Here is a 16,877-nt window from a genome sequence, read left to right as displayed (position 1 = left end):
CCCTAGGACACTTCCCTTCTAGCCCTTGGGACCTTAGGGTCTAAGGTAAATGGAGTTGGAGGTGAAAACCTCAAAATCTCGGGCTTGGCATTCAGGCGGATTATCACCTAGTTTTACTCCCTGGTTAAACCGTGCGAAAAACTGCCAGTCTTATGAAGCTCTTAACCTGGGCGGTTTTTGGCCCGATAGCAGGCACTGTAAAAACTACCTATAAAATTGCCCTACTCCCAAAGGCCTAACCGTAGCAGGACCTCTTGGGACCTTCCCTTCATGTTTCTAACACCTTTTCTCACATCCCTAGGCATCTAAGCAACTACGGTGAGGCGTGCAAAAAGGCAACCGGTGACTAACCATTACTTCCAAACGTGAACTATATAGTGAGTGGGTTTTGGTCTTGAATTAATTTGAGAATATTTTGCATTCGATATGTCTTGAATGCCATCTATCATGCATGCTTCATATTGCATTACTTATAATTATGCTTGCGATTGTGATTGTGTTGGGAATGATTATGTTAGAATTGTGAGACGTTGGATACGATGGTCGGGGTATGTCGACACCAGATTCATGTGTATGATAAGTTGTACATATATGGACTATTAGGTATCGTGTCATGCTGGTACCTGTGCGATATATGGTATGGGATGTCAATGCACCCAAAATACTTCTCGATACGATAGAAATATATAGTATACCTGCGGTTAGGACTATGTTCCCCTTGCTATGACCCTTACTAACAAGGGTTTAGGTGTTGGATAGTCAAGGCTTCCCACTTGCCTGTGGAGTGTGAGAGAGGCCAAGCCGGGGATGACCATTTACTATCGAGGTCTACCACTGGGTAGTATCATGCGAGGCTATGTCTGGTGCGAGCCCCAAGGCAGTAATTGAGGATACATTGCATCGATGACCGTAAGTGACCTAAGGTGTATCCCGAGTCATTGTAGTAGCAAGTACCTATTGACCTAGATTGATTGTTAGGTGGAAACATTATAATTAATACATGCATCATGGACTATACGTTATTATTTATATGTTCCCCATCCCCTCACTGGGCTCAGTGGAGCTTACCCCTCTTTGTGTACACGTTTTTAGATGTTGCTGTAGATTTTGGATATGTGGCAAACCTGGAGGTTCATGCCTCGGATTATGATTTCATTGGTGCTGAGGACCCAGAGTTGTTGATCGAGGATCACGGTGATGGGTGCCCGTGTGATGATTGTGCCTACGGGGCATGCCGATTTTGAGTTTCTACTCCTTTTGTTTCTTTTGGGTTTCATACCATTTATGTATAAACATTTAATTGTTATACTATTTTGTAGTTATGAGATGGTCATTGAAAATGTGTAAAGATACAATACTTAATATTACGTAGTTCAAATGAACATCTTGTAACTATTTTAATTTGTAAACACTTCCGCTACTATTTACGATTTGAAATGTAATATTTCTCCTTCTGCACTCTAATATATGTGTATTAGATTGACTGTGATTCGAGCCACTGTATTTGTGATCCTGGCGATTATTTAGAATGATACGTGTTGTCCTAGTCATACCCATCTTTTATAGTATTTTATGCCTTGTCAGGATAGGGGGTGTGACACTAGGAATTTTCGATAAAATTCTCTTGGGGTCAATGGATGTAGACAGTTTCAATCCTCTGTTAGGCTTGCACTGCTAGTAATAATTGTGCCATCACTTGTTTTATTTCGGCCATCTTTGCTTGTAAGGATCTGGACAGTCACTTGATGGTGGATCCGTACTGCATCTATGAGAAGGGTGCTCCGTTGGGTTTGGAGCCATCGAATTAGATGAGACAAAGGTCCTAGGGTTTTGAGAAGATGGACTCCGAGTAGGATCAACTCGGATTAACCTATTACCATTAAGGATCTAAATGGATGGCGGGAAATTTTCTTGATGCGGAATTGTTGTCACACCCCACTCCCAAACACTGGGGAGTGTGACTAGGATGTACGCCTACATCCTATCACCACCAGTATCATAGATGCAGTGTCTAACACTCATAGTCCATAATCAATAATAATCAAAATCAGAGCAGTAGAAGACATATTGAATATAAAATCAGCAAGAAGGGAATCTACTGTTATATTGTATAAAGTAACTGTGTGTATGGTTTATCATCATTGTTATCACCCAAATTTATACCAAGACATAATTAAAGTAATCCCTAAAAAAGAATGTATATACATCAATGACAAAAAAATATAAACATCAATGTTTTAAAAAAAAAGGGTCCAACCCTCAATCACTCATGCCCCATAGGTACAGTCATCACATGTACAGTCTGGACCATGCTTCTCCTCCGTAGGAGCACTCTAGATGTCAACACCATCAATATAGAGATAAGGCGGTTGTGAGCTTGCCGGCTCCTAAACACCTGCATCACCATCTAAAAGGGAGAAACCATGTGGTATGAGTTTCACTAAGCCTAATGAGCAGTTAGAACAAGCAAGCACACACATAAATACATGAATGCAGTCACATGATGTATGCATGAATTCATTTTATTAATGTCCACCTAACAGCAATGTCTAAGTCGATCTAGGTGAGTACTATTACAACGTCTTAGGTAACATCCCTGGTCCCAAAAACGGCGGAGCCCAACGATGAAAAACCCGAGTTGTGATTAGAAGCCCGCGGTATTGGTCTCCTCATGAGATTGTCCGTAAATCCCTTACAACCCCGTCCTAGCGCTCGGTCCCGAAGTATGGTCGAAACCCAAACTTCTCGGTAGGCCTACCCGTGGGTTGTCTGACACCTAACCCCCTGTCGACAAGGGATCGTAGTACAGGGTCTCATCTCAACCTATCCAGCATGCATTTAAATGTATGATGCTGCATGCATATGCATATACTAAAGGTTGGAGCCATAGTACCGAGTTTCCTTTCGGCCACACTATCCATTCGTCTCCTCTAGCATATGCACCCACATACAAATAGTACTACGATACAGTATCGGCTATTCCCTCGGTCACACCGTTCCCTGTTTCTCGTCCTAATGTAGCAATCATTAGTAATGCAATAGTTATAATCAAATAAAAAATAGAAACAAGTACCGCGATATGACAATGGAACCCCAGCTACTCCGCACCCCGTTTCCAAGATCTACTCTACATGCATGAGTACAACATTAAACGGATGGCAATCCTGAGTTCGGCATCCCCTTCGCCACTCGAATTCCATAATCACAATATCGTCTCAATCACCTCAATACACATGAATCAAGAAAGACCTAATCATCTAACAATCATATGATATAACTACAAGCACAACCTAATCAATATAACTAACCTAGACTCTCACGCATAGTGAGGTTATGGAAAGATAAATATACTAATCACATTCAAACATAAATGCTTCAATGATTATGCATGAATGTCCATAGGCAATACAAGACCAAACACTCCATAAATCAAGTTGAGGATCCAACCCACTCACCTCTGGCATGTAAGTGATTCGATGTACTCGAACATATCTCTTTAGTTCAGCCTCGTCGGGACCTTGTTTTCAACCTATTTAATTTGTGGAACATAGTTTAATTAGGGTTCAACAAAAGTAGCTTAAGACCCCACAAAGAGGTTGGGAAAATACAACAAAATGCTGCCATAGATCGATCCTGTGGCTGATGAGGTCTGATCATCTGCATGATCGACCTCAGGCCCTACAAATGCTGCCTTTGAGCCTCCGATCGATGGTGTATGACTGACCGCTCGATCGACCGGTTAGGCATCCGAAGTTGTGCTTCACATGCTTTGGTCAATCTCGAGTCTAGGTTGTTTGGGGGGCTTCAAGGGGTTGATGCACATCATGTACACCTTGATTTGGTCGATTTGGTCATTTAATCACTAATAAACCATTCTATTTCATGGGGGGATGGTCCCAACTTAGTTTCATACATGGAAACCCTAATTCTAGCCCCAATCCTCAATTGGATTCAAAGGGGGGAGGTGGACAACATGTACACCACCATAGAAGGGTTCTAATTATACTAGGGATGCTTCCCAAATGGTTAGGAGCATAAGGGGCCATAGGGTATAGCATGCATGTTAGGCTTAGGGATACCTTTATACATGATTAATGAACAAGTTAGGCTTCAGGATTGGGGAAGGTGCACAAGGGTGTGTGAACACCTAGGGCTCACATTAATGATACTATAACATGAATCAATGGTCTTAAGTCCCAAACCCAAGAAGAAATCCCAAAACCCTAAACTACACTAAGCAAGGAAATGGAAGAAGGGTATTCAAGGTTGGAGGGTATACCTTGATTGGAGCTTGGAGGTCAATGTGAGTGCCCTAGCTCCCCTTCCTTACCCTTTTTCTTCTTCTTTCTTCCTTTCTTTTTTTTTCTTCTCTTCTTTCCTCTCTTCCACGATTTTGGTTGGAGGAGACATGAAATGAGCTATTGGGAGCTCATGACATATATAATACTCAAGTGATTTTAGGGCTTATTTGGTAGTCAGATCAAACACCCAAGTTTAAATCACTTTAAACCTCATACTTGGGCAAGGGGACCCACAACCAAGTACCAATAGGGTATGGCTGGCATGGTGCACCCATACATCACAGCGCTATAAGGGGTTGGGACCTACCCCAAGGATCAATGGGGCCCACAACATCAATAATCAGTTTTCAGCACCACAGGTCGATCCTACGGTTGATCTTGCTTGATCAACCATATGATCGACCTCAACAACATAGGCAACAATTTTGGAAGTCCAAAGGTTGCTTCCAAGGCCAAGTGTGAGGGGATTTGTGTGGGGGTCCAAGTATGGTTGTGGCACTATGTTCACATTTTTTTTTTACCCCGAACATTATCTAGGACCCAGGGAGGCCCCTAAACTTTTATTAAAACCCAATTAAGAAAAGACATACAAGGGGGGACTTAACCACCTTACCCCGACCCAAAAGGAGAACAAAGCTATTGCAAACTCATTCAGCACCCTAACCCTGACAGAAAGAAAATACAATATCAAAAAACCAAAAACCAACTACTGTCTGAGAATTGGTAAATCAACTTTGTCTTCCCGAACTGGCACTATGTTTACATGCCATGGAAGGCAATTGTACTAAGTCTCAAGCACATACCTTCAATCATCCGAAAAAGGAGGTTTTGGGTATTTTCCATAGAGTCCTTCACATACTTGGCAAGTGCATAGAGGGAGATCAAGTACTTTCCAACCATCGACGAACCTCCCCAAATTCCTATCAATGAAACTTTCCTCCACAGGTTCACCTGTCGATTGACCAATGATTTTGTGTGTTGGTTTGATTGTAATGGTCTAGAGGTCATCAGTATACGTAGCCTCCACATCTACGCAAGTTTCAAATTAGTACTGATTTGGGCACGGTTGTAACATTCCCCCTACCTAACAAGAAATTTTGTCCTTGAAATTTGGCGTACCTGATAGTCTAAAAAGGTGAGGATGTTTCGCCCTTAACTCACTTTTGAGCTCCCAAGATGCTTCATGGTTTGAATGATTGCTCCACCGTACCTTCACAAATGATATAGTACGGTTACAAAGATTGTGCTCTTTGTGCTCTAGAATTTCTTTGGGCTTCTCTTCATAGGTCATGTTGGCAGCAAACTCAAGTGGCTTCTGAGTCAAAACATGAGTTGAGTCTGGGATGTACTTCCGCAACATCGATACATGGAATACATTATGGACTCCTACCAATGATGGGGTCAGTGCCAATCTTACGCCACCGATCCGATCTTGGCTAAGATCTCATAAGGCCCAAGAAACCTCGGACTCAACTTCCCTTTCTTATCGAATCGCATCACCCCTTTTGTTGGTGATACCCAAAGAAATACTTTATCGCCCATGATAAATTCCTGGTCCTTCTGTCTCTTATCGGCATAACTCTTTTGTTTTGATTGAGCTACCTTGATCAGGTCCCTGATGAGGTCTACTTTCTCACAAGTGGCTTGTATCAATTTTGGCCCCAATATACGTTGCCCGCCAACTTCATCCCAATACAATGATGTCTGGCATTTCCTGTCGTACTGTGCCTTCTGGAAATCACACCAGAAGTTCGATGTGAACCGGGGATCACGATCGGAAATGATACTCACTGGGAGTTCATGCAAGCGAACTACATTGTCCATGTATAACTTAGCCAACTTGTCCATTGGATATGTCACCTTCATTGGAATAAAATGTGCTGCCTTGGTAAGCCGGTCAACAATGACCCAAATAGCATCTACACCTCTAGTTGTCCGGGGCAATCTGGTGATAAAATCCATAGTAATATGCTCCTACTTCCATTCTGGAATGGCAAGTGACTGCAATAGCCCATGTGGGCACTGCCTCTCCACCTTATCTTATTAACAGGTAAGACACTTTGATACAAATGTGGCTACATCAACCTTTATCCCTGTCCACCAGTAATTCCTCTTCAAGTTTTTGTACATCTTGGTGCTACCGGGATGTACAGAGTATGGTGAACAATCTGCTTCACTCAGTACTTATCTCCTCTGTTGATCATCACTGGGTACACATAATCTGCCTCTGAATCGAAGGAAGTCGTCCTCTACCAAAGTAAAGTCCGGATCTTGTTGTTTCTCCTCCCGAACACATCTATCAATTTATGTAACGCTACATCGGTAGGTTGGGCTTCTTTGATCTTATCCACCAGTGATGGTTGTGTAGACGTTGAATTTTATCAACCCCCCAGCGATGACAACGATCAGACGTAGAAGACTGGCAATGTCCTTGAAAACCAACATTATATCGAAAAACATCCCTACTCGTCCCGCTAAGCGTACAATCATGTGCACAACCCCCAGATACCCCCAGACTGCCTATGCAACCCCCCACGAGGCAGCGTCACGGTTGCAGCCTCGTAAGGCAGTGCCTGGCACTGCACGGCCCTACTGTGTGGTGCCTCGTTGAGGCCTGCAGCGCGACGCCGTACACCCGTGGCCCTACTGTGCACGCCCAAAATCTATTTTTTTCTCTATTTTTTCTCTACCGTGGCCCAGCCATGCGGCCCCGCATGTTTTTCACAGCGCCATCGAACCCAAAATTTGCCTATAAAAAGGAGGTCAACCCCCTCATTTGAACGATCGAAGTTTGTGGGAGAGGGGGCACCCCCAGAGCTCCAATTTTCCAATTTTTCCTTGTTTTTCTTATTTCGGAGCTCTTCCCCAATCTAATTTCGAGCCTTCGAATCTCGCCCGTCTGTCCGAGGTTCGGGCTATCCGAGTCCGACTTCTTCGACTCTTTCTTGCCCAAATCTGGGAAACCTCCGGTGGCACAGCCACTTTGTCCGGCCTTAGTTTCCAAAGCCTTGGAACGTCGTTATTCTATCCGAGATTGTAAGATTTGACACTCGCAAGCCGTTACTCTGTTTGACAAAAGGGACAAAGCCAATCTTTTGCTTCCAAATGAGCTGGGGCACGACGTCCGTTTTGCATAATTGTATTTATTTAAAGTAGACAGGTATACATTTCTTTCGTTAATTTTTAATTTTAGTACGATGTAGTCTTTTCAAGTACTCTCATGTAGTGTACAGTAGTTAGTATAACATAGTTTAATTTAATTAAATAGTTTGTGCATCATTATTTAGCCATACATGTAGGAATAGGACATTCATTAAGGGAGAATATTCGAAAACAAGGCATCTAGTAGAAAGACCGATTCATCCGGGCGAGGTGGGTGCCTAACACATTTCCACTCTCGTAACCTAACCACTTACCCCAAATCTCTGACCAGACCAACTGAAGTCTCATAGCCCTTCTAGGGTTACACCAATGGGTCCTAGGCCCTAACCCTAGGTGGCGACTCCATTTCATTTTATTATAGGGAAAATTTCACAGACACCCCCTCTAAGTATTCAAAATATCATGGACTTACCAAACTTGGTCAAAATGGCAACCTTCCCCCTGATGTTAAGCACACTTAGTACCCAAAGGTGAAATATCCATTTTACCCCTTAGTTATTTAAAAAAAACAAGATAAAATATTCATTTTAACCCCAAAGTTGAAATGTCCATTTTAACCCTAAAATATCAACCTTCCCTCTTCTTCCCTATTCCAACAATCTATCCCCCTCCCCAAAACCCTAACTCGACTGGCATTTTCAATCTCACGCCTCCCTCTCTCACTGCCGGCAGCCCCTCATCGCTCCTCTCATCTCCATGACTCAGAAGGCGAATCAGCATTCGGTGAGTCGGCAACCGATGTAGGTGGAGACTTTGCCGGAGCATTACTGGTTCTCGGCGCATCGACCGGAGCATCACCGGTGGGTGCATCAGCAGATGGTTGCTTTCAGGAAACTGCAATTAGTGACAAAGGATCAGAATCTCTCCATATCATATCTCTGTATCGCTAATCCACCGTAAGGTTTCAAGATCATCATTGGATAAGCGACGGAGGTTACCAATCACCAACAAGATAGACTTCGATCGAATCCTTAAAAAAGAAGACCGTTTCTTCCATGTCAAGCGATTGAAGAAGGAACGAAGGGGGAAACTCGGACAGAACGTGTATTTGTCTGATCCGATTGAACTCCTACTGGAAAAAATGACCCAGAGAAGATAGAATCAATAAGATCGTAACCAAAATGAACGAGATCAAGAAGATCTAAGAGAAACCCACTAACATCTACCATCGATCAATAGTAAAAACAACCCATGAAGGAGAAATTACAAAATGAAACAAAACCCAGTATATTTGAATTTATATAAAGTTGAGATAAACACAGAATAATGAATCTAGGTTTAATTTGAAAGAAGCCCATCAATATTTCAGAGAGAGAGAGAAGAAACTGCAAAGAATTGATGGAATTAACTCACTTGTACATGTAGATGTCTTTGTCAGGCAAGATTCTCTGCTTATAGAGAAAACACAAGTCAAGAAAAGTGATGGCTGGAAGAGTTTATGAAGAATATAGAGATGAATTAATAGGTGAATTAAAGGAAATTTTGATCATGGTAACTTTATTGATGATTTGTGGATCTCTGTTAATGTTCTTCTTCTGGGCTTCAAGTAGAATCCTCAAACCCACCATATCTCTCTCTGTCTCTCAGCTATCACACCGAGAGAGAGAGAGAGGCGGCGGTGGTGGTAGTTGTGATTTGTGTGTTTCGTTCTAAAAACGACAAACGGAAACAAAAATTCATATAAATAATAGAGAGGACCAAGGACTGGGAGGTTTGAAGAAAAAGAGAAAGAGATTGAAACAATGGTTGATGGTCCCCTTTCCATTGCAGAAAGATCAGGAGGTATTTCCTCACTAGCATTCCCCAACCCATCATCCACGAATGTTCAGAGAGACCGTGAGGTAGATAAAAAGTTAAAGGGTATTATGGATAGTTCACATTGTGCTGAGGGTAATTTCATCATTTAAAAAAAGTTAACAGCCACTTAACTGCAGAAACCTAACGGAGTGGATTAAATTGAAATAAAATCATAAAGTAGGGGGTGTCTATGACATTTTGACCAACCATGAGTTCCAACCACCTTCTCTACCTCATCTTCAATTCCTTCCGAGTAAATTAATACTTTAGGCTTTTGTGATCATTGTATATCTCACTCTTTTCGCCATACAAGTAGTGACGCCAAATTTTCAAAGCAAATACTACCGCCGCCAATTCAAGGTCATGGGTGGGGTAGTACTTTTCGTAGTCCTTTTGCTGCTTAGAGGCATAGGAGACTATATTGTCATTATGCATCAATACACAGTCAAGTCCCAACTTGGATGCATCACTATAAACAATAATTCCCCCTATGTCAGACGGGAGAGTCAAAACTAGGGTTGTTCTCAATTTCTGCTTTAGCTCCTGGAAGCTCTTCTCTCACTCAATAGACCACTCAAATTTAACACCCTTTCTAGTTAACCGGGTCATTAGGGCTGAAATGCGTGAGAAGTTCTCAATAAATCTTTTATAGTATCCTACCAATCCTAGAAAACTATTGATCTCGCCAACATTCTTTGGTGCTTCCCATTTTAACACTTCTTTCACCTTGACAGGGACTACTTCAATACCTCTTTCTAAAACTACGTGTCCCAAAAAAGCCACTTGAGGGAGCCAAAACTTGCACTTGCTGAATTTGACGTACAATTTCTTTTCTCTCAGTCTTTGCAATACTATTCTCAGATGTTTAATATGCTCTTCTTCACTTTTGGAGTAGATCAAAATGTCATCAATGAAGACGATGACAAACTTGTCTAATATATCCTGGAACACTCTGTTCATCAATTCCATAAATGTGGTTGGGGCATTGGTTAGCCCACAAGACACAACCAATAACTCACAGTGTCCATAATGAGATCCGAAAGCCATTTTATTTACATCACTCTCTTTGATCTTGAGCTGATGGTAGCCTGGTCTCAAATCAATTTTGGAGAAGACCTTTGCACCTTACAACTGGTCGAATAAATCATCTATTCTTAACAGTGAGTATCGGTTCTTGATGATTAGCTTATTAATCTCTTGGTAGTCAATACACATTCTCATACTGCCGTCCTTCTTAACAAAGAGGACCGGTGCTCCCCAGGGAGACACATTGAGCCAGATAAAACCCTTGTTCAATAAATCTTGCAACTGGGTCTGCAACTCCTTTAATTCTGTTAGCGCCATCTTGTAAGGTGCCTTTGATATAGGTGCTGCCCCTGGAAGTAGGTCAATCACAAACTCTGTTTCCCAATCGGGTGGCAACATCGTCAAATCAACCGAAAATACGTTCGAGAAGTCCTTACTACTTCCAACTTTGTCAGCGGCCTCACTTTGGCTTCAGTGTCCATCACAGAGGCTAGATAACATTGACTACCTTGATCCATCAACTTCTTCGCCTGAAGAATAGATATGATCTACTTCTTTGACCTCTTCACCTTATGATCGGTGAAGATGAATTCTTCTTCTCCTCCGGGTTGAAACACTATCTATCTCTCTACGTACAACATATTCGCCATGTAAACCAATAACCAATCCATTCCCAATATGACGTCAAAGTCGGTCATGTCGAGCTCAATAAGATGTGCTAATGTGTCACGACCATAGACTTGTATTAGATAAGATTCATATACAATCTCCAATATCACAATAACTCTAGTTGGGGTATTAACTGCTAAGTCTTGGGCTAGCTTCTTCAGAGGGACGCCCATTTTCTTAGTGAATGAGGGAGATATGAACGAATGTGATGTTCCAGAGTCAAATAACACATGCATGGGTACAAGAGAAATATGCAGAGTACCTGACACATGAATCCAATTAAACTTCATGCTATGCATGCATGGGAATACAATGCAGGCACGAAATAAATCATTGGTGAGGTAAGTAGTATATGTGTCACGAAACCCGATGCACTCTCTTCCTCAACATTGGTCACTACGAATACTTGCCTTACTCGGTTGCCTTGATGAGGGTGTAGGGCACGACCCGCAGGTTGAGACTACTGTGCTCTCAGAGGTAGAGGGTAAGGGGCATCCGGTCTCATAAATTGCAACGGGCTGTCGATGTAACTGACTGTGATGCAGCTGTCGACTGAGTAGAGTGGGCTGGTTGAGCTGTTTAAATAGCTGAGCTGGTTCCAGCCTTTCGAACTGTGTCGGTGTCATCCCATAGTAAGGTCCCCTTTGGAACTTGTTGGGTCCCTCTGCTTTTTGTGACGCCATAGGTTTCTTTCCCAATCCATGTAGAGCTACATAACTGTCTCTCTGTCTGTGTAGGTGCTACACGACCATATAGACAAGATTTTTGTCTTTCCATGGGTGTGGAGTGGATGGATATTTTAGACCCACCTGTGTCTAGGCGCAGTGACCAAGCACAAGGTAGCATTCTATTCCCCTTCTGTAAATGTTATGGGAAAATGTTCTCGCTGGGAGGAGCGAAATGACCACCCCGTTGTTGGGCGAAAATTCCGCCCTCAAGATACCAATGTGTGGCTGTCATGTGCGTGTGGCCCCTGCGCACTCCCACAAAGAGCGCTCTCCCAAATTTTAATTATAGTTTTGGCTTTTTCAAAAGATTAAAAAAAAAAAAAAAAAAAAAAGTGAAATACAGTTTTCGTAGCCACCGACAGAAATTTCACTAGACGAACCGGCGAAAGAACGGCACAGATTACTTTGCGCAACCCAAATCCGAGGAACAAACGAAGATCTGGTCGTGCAAAAAACTCCCCTACCCCCCGTGCACGTTAGAAAGATCCAATTAAAGTTCTACAATTCTACACCTTACAAAAAAACAAAAAATAAATAAATTTAAGTTCTACTCTCCATAGCACATAGACTCCATGCTGCTTACATTTCTTCTACATCTTTTTCTCTCTCTTTTTAAACGGTGCAGTGGAAGTTAATCAGACACCGTCTTTGGATATGGATGATCCTTGTGATGAGAATAGACAATGATTGGGACTCCTTTACTAACTTAACTTGTAGTACCGGTAGTAGTATATCATTTTCTTTTTAAATAATTATTTCTGCTTACCTCCCTCTACAGTCTATACTACTCGCCTCGGTACTTAACAAAAAAAGAATACCACTCGCTTCGGTGCCCTTTGTTTCTGGCATCTTTCTACAATCAGAACTTCAGAGTTCAGATCTTCATCTTCACCAACTCTCTCTCTCTCTCTACTGCACACCTCACAGCAATGCCTACATTGCCTTCGCTGTTTGCTCTCATTATGTTTGCGAGAATCTCGGGATTTGTAGTTGCAGGCCTAGTGCTCACTTGGGCACTTGTCTTCCAGACGAGCTTTCTTCCTCTTTCTTCCTCTCATGAAGATTTCCTCTACGCTGTAAGTAGATTAGTAGCAGTACTCTCAGTCCACTCATCCATTGGATCATCCGGTTTCTTTTCATTATTTATTCAAGTAAAACCCTTTTTAGTAATTAAAAAATTTAAAAAAAAACTGGTGTTTAATTCTTTTGGTGGGTTTTTCCCGAGCTGAATATGGGATTTGGCTTGCGATTACAGGTCCTACATCCGCTGTTAATGGTGATCGGTTTCATAATCATCAGTGGAGAAGGTAGTAAATCAAAGCCAGAGACAAGATCCACCAATGGTTTTTGGAAAATAAAAAGGGAAAAACAAAAGGGGTGAGGTGGATTTTGATTTTTTTTGTTACTTGTTACTGCTTTAAAATGTTTCAGCTATTCTGGTGCATCGGTCGCTTCCGGGTTCAAGAAATTTGAAGAAATCGGTACATCTGAGCATGCAAGGAGTGGCTCTGGCTTCTGGGCTCTTCGGAATTTGGACTAAGTTTCATCGCCAGAATGGGATTGTTGCCAATTTCTACAGTCTGCATTCCTGGATGGGTTTGATCACTGTCTTCCTGTTTGGAGCTCAGGTTGGTACTTCTTCTCTTTTTTCCCCTTTCTTTCTCTGAAATTTTCTTGCTCCATTCTCTTTCATCTCTTGAAATAATAACGAAGCAACTATTTTGGTGTCGGCATTATCCTTCCTGAACCCTTAATTGGATTTGAAATTTGAATCCATCATTAACCCAGCAGCATTATTAGTAGAAATGTAGAAGAATAATAGTTATGAATTATGATTAGGGAAGGGGGGACAAGGGGACAAGTGATATTTATATATTATGTTTCTCCTTTGCACTTTACAGTGGTTGATGGGGTTCTTGAGCTTTCGGCAAAGAGGGGAAGTTCGAAGAACAAGGCTTACAAGGGTCCTGCCATGGCATCATGTGTTTCTGGGTCTTTACACTTATGGGTTGGCCGTGGCAACAGCCGAGACAGGCCTTCTAGAGAAGCTGACTCTCTTACAAACGAAGAGGAATGTATTGAAACGTTCCGCCGAGTCCATGGTGGTGAATAGTTTAGGACTTGGGTTGGCTTTACTTAGTGGCATTGTAATATTGGCTGCATTGTCTCCTAAGCATCAAACTCGCTCTAGAAGGCAAATTTTGCAAATCTTTTGAATTAAATGGATGATGGAGGACTGGGAAGAGTACCCTTCTCTGGTTTCCTGTTTGTAGAGTAGAGTTTGTTCTGATTTCTTCATGATCAGCTTCATTATCCCACTTATCTCTCCTATCTAATTATATTTTCTGAGTGGGGCAAACAATTATATTTATATTTTCTGAGTCACTCTACCATGGAAGCCTTAAAAGTAATGGGGTCCACCTTATGGGCCCTGGCCCCGTGGCAAGCCCAACTTATCCTCCTTATCAACAACACTCAGTTAAAGACAACATATTGTAGTCTCTTTTTTTTTTTTTGGTAAATAACATATTTTAGTCTCACATCTGAAGATAATGGTTGGCCATTGCTGAGAGATATCAAATCATTAATAGACTAGGCTACTACCGTCTCTTTTAACAGAAAGGGGGAACTTTTCATACACAGCTGTGTAAACCGTGCATGTGAGAGGGTGGAAGTTTCGAAGCATTAAATATTGGTGGAGGGTTTATGACTTTTCTTACTTTTTGTGAGAGGGGACACGACAGTACAAGCATGCACGACGGTGTATAAAATCTTTGGCCTAATAGAAATGAAGAGAAGTGAATTTAATTAATGAAAAATATAATTGTAATCGTTATTGTATAACTAATTTAAATCTTATCAAACATAGATAAACATCCTGAGTTTTGCAGTTTCCTTAGATAAATAGTTTGTCATCGGTTTAGGTCCTCCAGCGCATTGCTTGTGCAAAATCTTCCATCCTAGAACTCCAAGAAGGTTAGGGAAGGCAGAAAACAGTCCCCTCAAAACTCTCATTCTCTCTGTAGTAGCATGATCGTTCCAAGCATTGGCAAGGGCACACTACACGGAGAGATAGCCCACCAGCTTAGAACAACAAAAGACACAGTAGTATTACTATGATCAATAAAGGCATCAATATTTATTCGTCGTTTTTGGGGAGCAATGATTCATTTTTATAAGCAAATCTTACAATTTATTATTGATAATGTGCAAAATAATCCATGGTCATCCGACCATAATGGTGAGTTGCACCATGGTGGCGTTCCACAAAAATAATCCATGGTCATTCGACCATGATGGTGAGTTGCACCATGGTGGCATTCCACAAAAATAATCCATGGTCATTCGACCATAATGGTGAGTTGCACCATAGTGGGGTTTCACAAAAATAATCCATGATCATCCGATCATAATGGTGAGTTGCACCATAGTGGCGTTTCACAAAAATAATCCATGGTCATTCGACTATAATGGTGAGTTGCACTATAGTGGCGTTCCACAAAAATAATCTATGGTCATTCGACCATAATGATGAGTTGCATCATAGTGGCTTCCACAAAAATAATCCATGGTCATCCGACCATAATGGTGAGTTGCACTATAGTGGCGCACCACAAAAACAATCAGTGACCTTCCGACCACAGTTGCAAGTTGCACCATTGTGGCGCTTCAAAGTTAACAGGTGTGCTGACCATAAGCTGGAGAGTATCACTAGTATGGATGACATGATCGGCCGACCACGCCGAGAAGTTACGACAAGAAGAACAAAAGTAAAAGAAAAACAAAAGCGACAAGTTAAGTAGCAGAAAGTTCTTTATTGATAAATACCGAGGTGTACAACAAATACATGATTATTTTTACAAATAAGATGTACAAGATATAGAGTGTGCTCGACTGCAGATGAATGCTTCTCCCATGCAACGAAAATGAAACAAGAGCGAGGTGCGCCTAAACCACAAGTACGCAGAGCGTCGACTTGACTCGTCAGAGAGGAGATCTGGGGGATGAGGGGGGCAGGGGCCAAAAAGCGTGAGATAGGTGTAGCTATAACAAGAATGCCAGGCCGATTATGATAAACCCCGACATTCATGATGCAATATCCCGTGACCCAAAGCGACCCTAAGAAGCCTTGGGGGACTGCTTCGCCAAATGGGAATCACCATACCAACATCTTTGAGCTCCTCTGAGGACAGAATGAATCCCATGGGCGGCCTCCTAACCCTGCTAGAGACAAGGAGGTTGAAGATGACAAGGAAGACGCCGGTTTAGGTTCTCCAGCGCACTGCTTGTGCAAAATCTCCCATCCTCGAACTCTGAGGAGGTTAGGGAAGGCAGGAAACAGCCCCCTCAAAATCCTCTTTGTGGTAGCATGATCATCCCCATTACACCTACGCTTTTCAAAAACTACGAGAAGGTTTAAGAAGGGAGGCAACAGTTCAGCTTCTACTTAAGTCTCATTAATGGCGTAGTAAACGAAGCGTTAACAGGGGCTCAGGCAATAAATGTTTTGCATTGGAAATTACAAATAGGATCATCTAAAAGATCTCCTGACCATAAAGGTGACTGTCGGCAAAAAACAAAAAGGGGGACAAGCACCGGAAGAAAAAATGATTTCCACCTAACTAAGGTGGAGAACTAAGCATTATGAGTCAGACAAGTACCAAGCATCAAAGGGATAAAAATTCCATAAATAAAGTATGCCAATTATTACTGCCTGGCCAGATACAATGAATCAGTTACAAGTACATGTGCTTGGGACGCTGAGGATTGGGGAGCAGTGGTCCTGGAACATTCTTGGGAGGAGGAAAGAAGGGTATCGAGATAAAAGATGGGTCCAACCACACCTCCTGCACAAGAATTCTTGGATCAAACCCCAAGTTGATCTTCTCCCACTTAAAGTGGGGGGAAGCTTTCTTTACTTTATTATATAGGCGCTGGGCCCCCTCTAAAGCCTTATCTTCGCAAAAGCACTGGAAGACCACCGACTTTATGAGATATTTGATGGTGAGGTTCGCCGCAGCATATGCCTCCGCCCAGAGATGGTCAGCAACATTATCTATAATATCCCGAGCAAAGTCCAATCTTTCCAGCAAATCCTTCTCCCAACTTTCAACTGACTTATAGTAATCTAGTTCATTCTCAAGGCGAGAGTTGAGCCTCCGCAGGGTAGCATTTGCATTCGCATACATCGTTA

The 16,877-nt window shown here is 42.1% G+C and overlaps 1 protein-coding gene across 1 annotated transcript; it reads left to right on the top strand.

Annotated features, from left to right (window-relative positions):
• The first annotated feature begins 12,585 nt into the window (after positions 1-12,585).
• On the top strand, positions 12,586-13,899 carry LOC122651743 (probable transmembrane ascorbate ferrireductase 4). Its single transcript, XM_043845263.1, has 4 exons — positions 12,586-12,759; positions 12,939-12,990; positions 13,115-13,311; positions 13,585-13,899. The coding sequence occupies exons 1-4, from the start codon at positions 12,613-12,615 to the stop codon at positions 13,897-13,899; spliced, it is 711 nt and encodes a 236-aa protein (XP_043701198.1). The 5' UTR covers positions 12,586-12,612.
• The last annotated feature ends 2,978 nt before the right edge of the window (positions 13,900-16,877 follow it).

The sequence above is a fragment of the Telopea speciosissima genome, chromosome 1 (genome assembly GCF_018873765.1).
Source record: "Telopea speciosissima isolate NSW1024214 ecotype Mountain lineage chromosome 1, Tspe_v1, whole genome shotgun sequence".
Lineage (NCBI taxonomy): Eukaryota > Viridiplantae > Streptophyta > Magnoliopsida > Proteales > Proteaceae > Telopea > Telopea speciosissima.
The sequence above is the reverse complement of the archived record's forward strand: the minus strand, read 5'-3'. Positions and strand labels throughout refer to the sequence as shown.